This window comes from Lactuca sativa, chromosome 1, assembly GCF_002870075.4.
Source record: "Lactuca sativa cultivar Salinas chromosome 1, Lsat_Salinas_v11, whole genome shotgun sequence".
Taxonomy (NCBI): domain Eukaryota; kingdom Viridiplantae; phylum Streptophyta; class Magnoliopsida; order Asterales; family Asteraceae; genus Lactuca; species Lactuca sativa.
This window is the reverse complement of record NC_056623.2, coordinates 233,032,146-233,043,455: the sequence shown is the minus strand read 5'-3', so window position 1 is coordinate 233,043,455 and position 11,310 is coordinate 233,032,146. Positions and strand designations below refer to the sequence as shown.

The 11,310-nt window shown below is 29.7% G+C and overlaps 1 protein-coding gene across 1 annotated transcript; it reads left to right on the top strand.

The window, feature by feature from the left end:
• Window positions 1-1,094: 1,094 nt before the first annotated feature.
• LOC111879199 (10-epi-juneol synthase) lies at window positions 1,095-3,906 on the top strand. Its single transcript, XM_023875671.2, has 7 exons — window positions 1,095-1,270; window positions 1,380-1,650; window positions 1,751-2,126; window positions 2,329-2,547; window positions 2,628-2,766; window positions 2,872-3,120; window positions 3,467-3,906. The coding sequence occupies exons 1-7, from the start codon at window positions 1,139-1,141 to the stop codon at window positions 3,761-3,763; spliced, it is 1,683 nt and encodes a 560-aa protein (XP_023731439.1). The 5' UTR covers window positions 1,095-1,138; the 3' UTR covers window positions 3,764-3,906.
• The last annotated feature ends 7,404 nt before the right edge of the window (window positions 3,907-11,310 follow it).

The following is an 11,310-nucleotide window of genomic DNA, read 5'->3' as shown; positions in this document are numbered from 1 at the left end:
GATATTTTAAATATTTCCCGCAGAGGACTGCTAAGAACCGTCAAGCCTAATTTTGACCGATTTTGACCAATTTCCGTTAAACACCCTAATCGTAATCGGTTTTAGGCCGGCAAATAATTAATCAACGATTAATTGGTCGTGAGAGTCAATATTTTCAACACTTATATATATATATATATATATATATATATATATATATATATATATATATATATATATATATATATCTGTGTGTGTGTGTGTGTGTGAATGTTTAATTGAGAACAATTAAGAAATTGAGAACGAAAGAACAAACCTGGGACACATATATTTTTTTGCCGTAAAACCCTCCCATATATCGATGGGATGGATAAACTTAATATTCATACGTGAATATAAACCACCACCACCGCAAGCAGCAAGCACCACTGGTCATATATTTCTTTTTGCCGCAAAACCATCCAATGTATCGGCATGACGGAGGAACATAATATTCATATGTGAATATAAAGATAAATATATTTTCACATATTGCAAATTTGCCACTTAAACGTTCCAGTTTATCGGGACGACGGAAGAAATAATATATATATATATATATATATATATATATATATATATATATATATATATTCACTATAAATAATCACTTGAGAATAGACATATACTTATTCATATATGAATATACTTTATATATTTATATATTGATATACTTAGTCACATATGAAAGTTATATTGCTTCGTCACATCGGTACGTGAGAGGACTTTATGGTAAAAAAATAAATATGTGGTCCAGATTTGTTCTCGTGTTCTCAATTATATAATTGTTCGCATTTGAACTTATATATATATAATAATAATAATAATAATAATAATAATAGTAAAAAATAATAATTAAAAATAAAAGGATGTAAACATAACATACTAAATAAAGTAATGGATCAAACTTGTAAGTTTATAAGGAGTATATCTATAAATATAAAATAAGCGTTTGGTTTGATCCTTGTGGGCCAATGGGCAACGGCCCTTAGAAAAGTCATTAAAAAACACCTGCATCGAGATGGATCATGTATAAATACCCATTGTATTGCAGTTATGATCTACTATAACTTCAACAAAAATTAGAGGCTTCCCTAAAGCTAGCATTCACCTTCAAGAAATGGCCACACTTGAATGTAATATTACCCTCAAAGAAAACTACAAAAGCACCACAAATCCAGTGCGTCCTTATGTCAATTTTCCTCCTTCTATCTGGGGTGATCGTTTACTGTCATTAACTGTCGACCATTCAGTAAGAATTCCCATTAATTACTACCTCAAAACATGCATGCACATATGTTAAAAAAGAATTTTTATATTACGATTTTAATTTGTTAAAATTATGTGGTTTCCTTTTCTAGGAGTTACATACATATGCTATTGCGATGGAACAACCAAAAGAAGAGCTGAAAAGTTTGATAATCAATCCAAACATGGATTCAAATGAAAAACTACGTTTGATTAACTCTGTGTATCGCCTTGGATTGAGATATCTTTTTGAGGAAGAGATAGAATGTCAACTTGATAAACTTTTCACGGAGCTTAAGATGGAAGATTATGATGAAGCTGATCTTTACACAATTTCAATTAACTTCCAAGTTTTCAGACAACATGGTTATAAACTTTCTTGTGGTATGCCTCTTTTGCCTCTTAATTTTTAGAGAACGTTTTATGTCTTGTTTTAAAATTATTTGATATGGAACTACTTTATTAACTATCAACTATTGTACAGATGTTTTTAACAAGTTCAAGGACTCCAGCTCTGGTAAATTCAAGGAATACATTACAACTGATGTGAGGGGTATGTTAAGTTTGTATGAAGCAACACAAATGTGCATAAGAGAAGAATCTATTTTAGATGAAGCAATGACATTTACCGAAGCTCAACTTATGGGTGTAGTAGACACTCTAGAAGGTAATCTTTTACAACAGGTGAAACATGCGTTGAAGAGTCCTTCTCATCGAGGGGTGCAAATGGTAGAGACAAGGTTATATTTCTCAAACTATAAAGAAGAATGTTCCAGATATGATTTGCTACTAAAGCTTGCAAGTGCACACTTCAACTACTTGCAACTACTACACAAGGAAGAACTATCCACTTTCATTAAGTAAGTTATGAATTAAGCAATTTCTTGCTACGTACATATATGTTTTTTTTTCTACTTTATGCATTCATCTTTAATGCTTGAACGTCCAAAAAAGTCTATATACATGTATGATATATATATTTACATGTTTTTGATATTCGATATTAGAGAAACTCTTGAAGCAATGAAATTTTGAAATAAAATATTTTTTATTTTCTCTCAGATGGGTTAAGGATATGAACTTTCAAAAAATAACTCCTTACGCAAGGGATAGAACGCCAGAATTGTACTTATGGGCAGTCGGAATATTCTTGGAGCCTCATTACTCTCAGGCTAGAATCACAATATCAAAAATGGCACAACTAGTTTTGGTGTTAGATGACATATATGATGCATATGGTACTATTGAGGAGCTTCGACTTCTAACTGACGCCATTAATAGGTATTGTTATTGACTATGCTACTATCCTGAACACTATGCCTAACACTAACAATATGCTACTATCTTGCTTTCATTTTCAGGTGGGAAATTAGTGCCATGGAGCAACTTCCAGAATATATTAAACCACTCTACAAAATTATCTTGAACGAGCTTACTGAAGTTGAAAAGCAAATACCTAAAGAAGGAAGAGAAAATCGGGTTAAGGCTTCAAAACAAGCGGTATGATATATACCATTCCGGTATATTCATGTAAATAGCAACTTAATTATTCTTGTCTATTTACATATTTATTTGTTTTTTCTTCGATTATTTCACATCAACCAGTTTCAAGAACTAGCTAGAGCTTACCATCAAGAGGCTGAGTGGAGATATAGTAAATACGTGCCATCATATCAAGAGTACATGAAGAATGGGTTAATTACTTCTAGTTACAATGTTTTTTCGACATATTCTTTAATGAATATGGGTGAAATTAACAGCGAAGAGGCTTTGGGTTGGTATGAAACACATCCAAATATTCTGGAAGCTACAAAGTTACTTGGAAGACTTTATAATGATGTTACAACTTTCCAGGTATGTGAATCATATACTTTACTTTTTATTATAAAATTAACTACATCAAGAAAAGTTGTTATATTGATCAAATATTATATATGTTCAAAATAATTACAAATCATGTTCAAAAACTTTTTGGGTTACATCTAAAACCAAAAAGATATTTATATCACTTTTAATTATTGTTTTTTGCCAATATCATCTATAAAGATTAAGAAATTAACTATTATTGTTATCTTGGTTTGAAAACTAATGTATGTAAATCATGGTTTTGTTCATTTCACTACAAAACATCATACCAAGTTTAGAGTTTATATTCCTTAAGAATTAATATTATCTAACAAGCTGAAATATGTATATGAAGTTTGAGGGTGAAAGAGCACAGGAAGTCGAATCGGTGCATACATATATGAAGACGTTTGGGTTAACGGAAAACGTGGCTGTTAAAGAACTCAAGAAAATGATTGAAAATGCTTGGAAAGATATCAATAATGAATGTCTTAAGCCGACTGAAGTTTCAATGGCACTTCTTGCACCAGTTCTTAATCTTGCTCGAATAACAGATATGGTGTACAGGTACAATGATAGGTTCACGTTTCCAGAAGAAACCACTGTGGAGTACGTTACTCTCTTAGTCATAACTTCTGTTCCCATGTACTGATAATTAAACAAGTGATTGTCGTGTCATATTTTCATTCGAAATAAAGTTCCAATGATGAATAAATTTGTATTTGTGGATTTCGTCGATGTTATGTAATTGTCATTATCCTTATTATGAATGAGTATTTTATTTTATTGATATCATTTAACTTGCAACACAATTATAGATATTTGTCGGCTAAAGTAGAGGTGAATATGGTGCGGTTGGGTTCCGTTTTTGGACCAAACCGAACCACAAACCAATAGGTGTTGTTTTTGTCTCCGTTCAACTTTGCGGTTTTTAATACGGTTTCAAATTGTATGACTACAGTTTTGGTTTTTAACTGAAATAAAGTGATGTTGTGGGTCATGTTAGAATGGTGTGGTTTTTAAATGAAAATTTGTTGTTTTTACTTGATTTCCAAATTTTTGTTGTAGAAAATCAACATTTATATGGAAAATTGTAAGAATTGTACGAAACAATGAGATGTGAATTTGTGATTTAATTTGGAACTCTAATTACTTGATTTTTATTTACTCGTGTCTTGATCAAGTAGTAGTTAAGGCTAAACGGAATGACTTTTATGCGTGAAGATGTTAAGATGTACCACCGCATTTAAAATATGAACTTACAAACCATTGGAAATGATATTCATTAGGCTATTCAAAATGGAAGGGAAACTCATGCCTGAAAGTCTATGTGGGAAACTCATTCATGAAAGTCTATGTGTCATACCATTTTCATTTGATACGTTTGCTTGCGCTGGATACGGTGAAACTTCTTACTAGAGTACAACGGATCATGCATAACAATGTTATATCTCCAGATTTATGGATGTAGTCTTCAAAAGAATTGATTGTACCATACAAAAAGGCATAGTGGCGCAACTTGTCGTCCGTTTGCCTTCTCATTCGTTGTACGATGATAGCTAAGATGTGATATTCCTACTATTTAAAATTAAATTAAACTCTATAATAATTGACATTAATTATTAAGCCCTATTAATATTCCAATTAATTATTTAAACACTTAAAAAACCAATCATATTAATCATCAATTAATCAATCAAGTCAAATATAAATCTCCTAACTTCTAGGCATTCAAATTATCACGATATATTCATTAAAATCGGATTTAGCAAGTAAATATAGCATATAATTATGGGGAAATGACACAAATGCCCACCGAACTTTCTAGGGTTGATTCAATTAGTCCCTAAAGTATTTTCGTTGCTTTATGAGGGAACGAAGTCGTTTTTCATAGGTCGATTACGTCCTTTTGGACAAAATAAAAGGGTCATCCGGTTACCCTTTTGACTTGTTGAACAAATACCCGGTACTATTCATATTCTCCTCTTTTGCTTTCTTCACATTTTCCCTTGTTTTCTCTCCACTCTATCTTCATTGATAATTTTTCACACTTTCCAATAGATTTCTCTCTTCCATCACTATAAACGCGGTCTTTTAAAACAAACCAAATTTTCAATTCACACACAATTAGAGAAACACTATAATTTGACTATTTGGATTTATCATCATCGGCAAATGAAGAAGATGTTAACCTGGCAAAACAGGTCTACACCATGAAGATAAAAATCATTATGTAGAAAGATAAAGAAAGAAGCATCTTCATCATCTGGACAGATGGAATGCATTGTTTGACTTTAAAAGTCAAAATCTAATGAAAACGATTCCAGTTTGCAAATTAATTGTAGACCATAACACTTATGATCAATTCCGATTCCGAGATTGGAAGCAACAATCCTAATTGCAAAATAAAAGACGAAACGCATTGATTGCGAGATCGACACATGCGAGTTCGTAAACTGAAATTACGATCGCAATGTGTTGGTTGTAGTAACTCTGAATTTGAATCAAAATTACTTCCGATTCTGAAACCATTTCCATAACTCCGATTCCGGTGAATGATTTCCGAACAACCTTATTCCGATTGCGAATTCAGAATTTGAGCCTTCCGATTCAGACATAAATTCCATTTTACAAGCTTTACGATTTGATCAATGGTGTTAAGGTATCGGCGCTTGTGGCTGAGAAGATGATGTTGAATCTGATCGAGTTACTGAATCCTTTCAATATCCTCCTTCTAGGAATCATGAAATTTTAGGCATGAAATCATATAAAAGGTTTGATGTGCAACTGTTGCTGTCTAATGGAAATCGATATTGAGAAAGTCAAAATGTGATTTTGACTTTTATATGGAAAAGAGTTGACGTGGCTACTGAAACCTGCTATAATAGGTTAGAGGGACTAAAAAAACAAGTTGCTTCTAACGTTATGCCCCTATAAAGACACGAAATTAGTTTAGGGACTTAAAAGGTCAACCCTAGAAAGTTTGTTGGGCATTTGTGTCATTTCCTATCCATGAAATCAGATTAGGTAGATTTGGTCCAGATTTTCGGATCTGGCTGAGATCACGTCGTGAGCTTCATAGCTCACGCCATGACCTGCGACTAAACCAACACCAGGTTTCTTTTCGATTCACCAATGTAAAAATGCATGAAAGAAAGCCCTAGGCTTTGATATGACTGATGGGAAATCTAGGTTACAGCTACAATGCCATAAGCTGAAAACAATCATAACAATTCAATTGATTAGGGCACATACAACCTAGTTTGATCTATATCTTTCACATATAGGAACATACTATGAATCTCTAACATACAAAACTTTCCTATGAATAAACTAATTCACAAGATAAGAAAACTAACCTTTAGATTGTTATTGTAAACAATCTTGAATCCTTCTTCTTCAAAACTTTGGTAGCTAGCACCAAGAGCGTCGTGCCTCTGATGGTTCACACCCAAGGATAGCAACTAAGGATTATAGAGAGGGAGGATGAGAATTTCGGCTACAAGTCTCTTAGGGTTAGAAGTGCCGAAAATATGAAGGCCAAGGCTCCTTATATAGATGAGGTAGCTTAGAGCCAAAGTTAAGGTTTAATGGTGGAAACCATAATCCATTTGCTTGGTGACCATGCAACTCATAGGCCTCCATCCAAGAGCCTTTGAACTAAATCTCTAGGCCCTTCTTAGAGGATTTCATCCAACCTCTCATAACGAGGTTTTAGAGCTTTTTCCTCAACTATCAATAAATTGCCAAACAGTCCCTGCACTATAGATTAATCAAAGTAATCTCAAAATTAATTCAAATTAATTTCTGATTAATTATTAATCAAATATCATAATTTATAATTAATATATTATCACATTGTATTAACAAGTTATATATTCCAATTTATTAATCAATTAATAAATTATTTCGGCTCTCCAAAATAATCCTATCTAATTGTCAACTTTGAGAGCAATCCAAAAAGATTGTGTTACTATCAATTCAATTATATCAATTATACTTATGAGCTTAAACACCTAATCCAACAGTTTCATCATTGGCAGTCATAAGGAATGAATGTGTATAGTTTAAATAAGTTGAATGAGTAAATATGAATAAAAAAATTAGTGATTTAATGTGTACAAATCAAAAAATATACTACATTTTTAATTAAATAGTTATCCGGTTTTTAATATCCAAATTCTGAGAAAAAAAACACCATTATGTTGGATTTCTATATCAAATTTGTGTTTTTTTTTTTTTAAATACTGTTATTATTCTTATTCTAATAATAATAATAACAATTATTATTATTATTATTATTATTATTATTATTATTATTATTATAACAACAAATCTTTATTTTTTGTCCTGCATGGAATTTGAATCTCCGATTACTTTACCGCTGAAAAACATTTTGACGTCCAATAAATATAGCTTTTATTATTTGATTAATTAAATGGATGAAAGATCTCCGATTAGATGGCTACCAAATAAAAATCACGAATTAAAGGCCTTCTTAGAATTATGTTGATAATATTATATAATATTCAATATTATTGAAAGATATATTATGTTGACAAGGGTTAAAGTTTGTAAATTTAAAAGCCATTTCTTTACATTGCGAATTATGTGGGCCATCAGCGAACACCTCATTTGTACAAAGCTTAGTGGGACTTGGCTTTGGAAATAACCAAAGAAAACGATGACCAGTTTTGACTTTTCATTTTGGAACCATACAGAATGAAGTATCCTAAGGTCTATGTGTGCATGATAACACATGTTAATTACAAAATACCCAGTTATCTCCAATAAAATGTGGCTGAGTACTGGGTGTCATTATATGATTGAAACTTGAAAGCCATCAAGCCATCACGATGCATGTCGGGTGTTGCTATTTTAATTGATTAATTAATTCTAAGAAGGCTTTTAATTCGTGATTTTTATTTGGTCTCAAATGAACCTGAATATATATATATATATATATATATATATATATATATATATATATATATATATATATATATATATATATATATATATATATATCTTAAACCTTTATTCCCTTATGAATAATAAACTTGTAGGTTTTTTTGTTTGTCAATTTTGTCTTTCATTTTTTAGTTATTTTGACACCTTTGGTCATTGCAATCAAAACTTTTACATTTTTTTTGGAACTTTTTAATATTCAAAGTTTGGCTTCATTGTTTAGTCGTTTTGACACTTTTGGTTATTGCAATCAAAATTTTTACATATTTTTAGAATATTTTAATATTGAAAGTTTGACCACAAAACTTTAAGGATTTGACAATTTTGGTCTATTTTCTAAAAACTTGTTAATTCCAACCTATTTAATTCTTTAACCATTTTGACACTTTTGGTCCTTACAGTCAAACTCTTATAGTTTTTCATAAAAAACACAAAAAACAACCTGGGACGAAGGCCGGGTTTTTCTGCTAATTATTATTATATAAACAGCAAATTAAATAAACATATAATTCACAGCAGATAAGTTACAATACGAATAAACATGAAACTATATGGTCAACAACATAAAAACATAGTTTACACTGTATTAAATTTTGGTTAAAAATTTAAATATTTCTTCTATTGTGATTTGGTTGGTGGTATTTTCCATATATTAGGTTCATCAGGATGACAAATGTCAGTCACGTTATAAATCTAAATTGTATGTCTCATACCTCAATCAACATAAAGTTTTTAGTAATGCACTTCAATAGTTCTATGACTTTTATGTTTGCTTTCGTCTTCATTTCAAATGTAAACTACATGACGTCATGTCGTGTCGTTTCCTTGTTCAAAATTCGAAACGAAACTAACGTAATATTAACATTTGTTTGTCATGTTTAGTACAATTAATTATGAATTAAATAAAGTAAGATTTATTTATTTATTATTATTTTTGTTTTTGTAATGTTATTTGTTTTTATCGTGTTTTAATTTGGTCATTTTCGTATTAGAAAAATAAAAAAACGACTTCTTTTTATGTTGTGTTATGCTTGTGGTATATAAATAGTTGTCATGTCTTATTGTGTTCCCTAAAACACGTTATATATATATATATATATATATATATATATATATATATATATATATATATATATATATATATATATATATATATATATATATATATATATATATATATATATATATATATATATATATATATATAGGGTTAGGATTAAATGTGAACTACGAATATTATGTGAATGTATGACTTATTCTCGTTTGTTGGATTAAATTATTAAAGGGTTGAAATATGAGGGTATATGTTATTAACATGAGGTAGCAATTACTATATAATTGCATTTAATTAATTCTAATGGCAAAATCATAGGAATAGTTAAAAATATATATTGAGAATGATATTTTCATGGAATATCAATATAAATTAAAATTTTGGTTTTAGTTTTAATTTCTGTTTACGAGTTGTAATATTTTTTACACGTTATTCAAAGAACATAAAACATATTTGATTCTTCAAGAATTATATAAAATTTGATTTTTTTCTTGATCATGGGAACATTTGAGAATTAATTGTTGTGACTTATTTTATGTTATTCTTATATTTTAGAATTACAATCTTTTAGCAACTCTATGGTTGATACAATGTTAAGAATCAATTTTTAAAAAAAAAAGTTTCTTATATATATTATGAAACTAATTAAAAAATGATTTTTTTTAGTTAAAGATTAATGTTTGATGATAAAAATGATATTCTTGTAGAATAAAACATTAATTATATAACCATAACTGACATTCTTGAAGAAGAGTTCAAACTTCTCAAAGAACAGGGCATGAATTCCAAGTGCATAACCAACATTTTTGAAGAATAATTCAATATTCTTGAAATAATAAAATAACATTCTTAAAGAATAAGGCTAGAAATAAAAGGGAAATCTAAAATTTAAATATACATATGTGACATTCTCTTAAGAATAATGATAGTTTACAATTATAAATGTAATATTCTCATGAGAATAGTACAATTTCATAAACCTTATGGACCGGACTAACTACAACAATGAAGGTGCTATAGGTCTATGTTGCTTCCTAGAAAGTGGATAATGAACCAGAGGGTGTGAAGTCAATCCTTGTTTTGTAGGAGCATGGTGAAAAGATTGTCTACGCCCTTGCTTGAAAAACATATATCCAACATTCACGCTTTTGATCATCGTGTTCCCCTTCATGTACCATTGTATGATAATAACAAGCATTTATCCCCCTTTTTGTGATCTATAAAAACAAGTGAAATGAATTTAAAAAAAAATTTTAAACAAAACAAAAAAAAAAAAACAAAATTCCCAAATTTTAAATGTTTTTTTGTCTCTCAAATCAAAAACAAGTTAAATAGCTTGATAATACCATCACAATATGCATTCTGAAAGAATATTTGCAGCAACAAAGAGGACGAACAAAATCACAATATTTGTTTCATATTTTCTTTAAATAATTTAAGCATGACTGATAAACAAATTAAGAAACATTGTGAAAGAATATGCCTTCTTAAATAATATTGTAGTATGCACTTATATAGAACAATGAGAGCAACCCCCTTATTTGATTATCAAATTGCAGATGATCTAGTTCATCTTTAAACAACTACCAAATAGATTTAAAAATTTAATTGTCATCAAAAATATGAAGCTCATGTAAGACTCCTCGTCGCCATTAGATACTATAATTATACTAAAAAAAATAATGTTCATTTAACCAGCAATGACATGTAGGTACTTAACATTAGGCAAAATTTATGACTTATTATTTGTCACGTAACCATACTGTATTAGAACAAGATAACAATAATATTATCAGAAGGACATATAAGTATCTTAATATAAGAAATAAAAAGATGCACATGGAAATAAAAATCCACATCTCTGACTATATGAACATGGATTCAAAGAAGCTACATAAATGCTCTTACTGTCTATTTTTTTTACTATAACACACCTTCAACAACCCCAAATACCTTTTGATGAACAAAACAAATCCACCTCACAATTCCATTATAATCAATCTCCAATTAAAATCAATTAATACGTCTTTGGAAGACACCTCGACCATAAATAAAAAATTAGAAAATGGAAAAAACATGTTACGCTAATTTTTCCAACACGTCGACCAGAAATAAAAAATTGGAAAATGGAAAAAACATATTACGCTAATTTTTCCAACACGCCGACCAGAAATCAA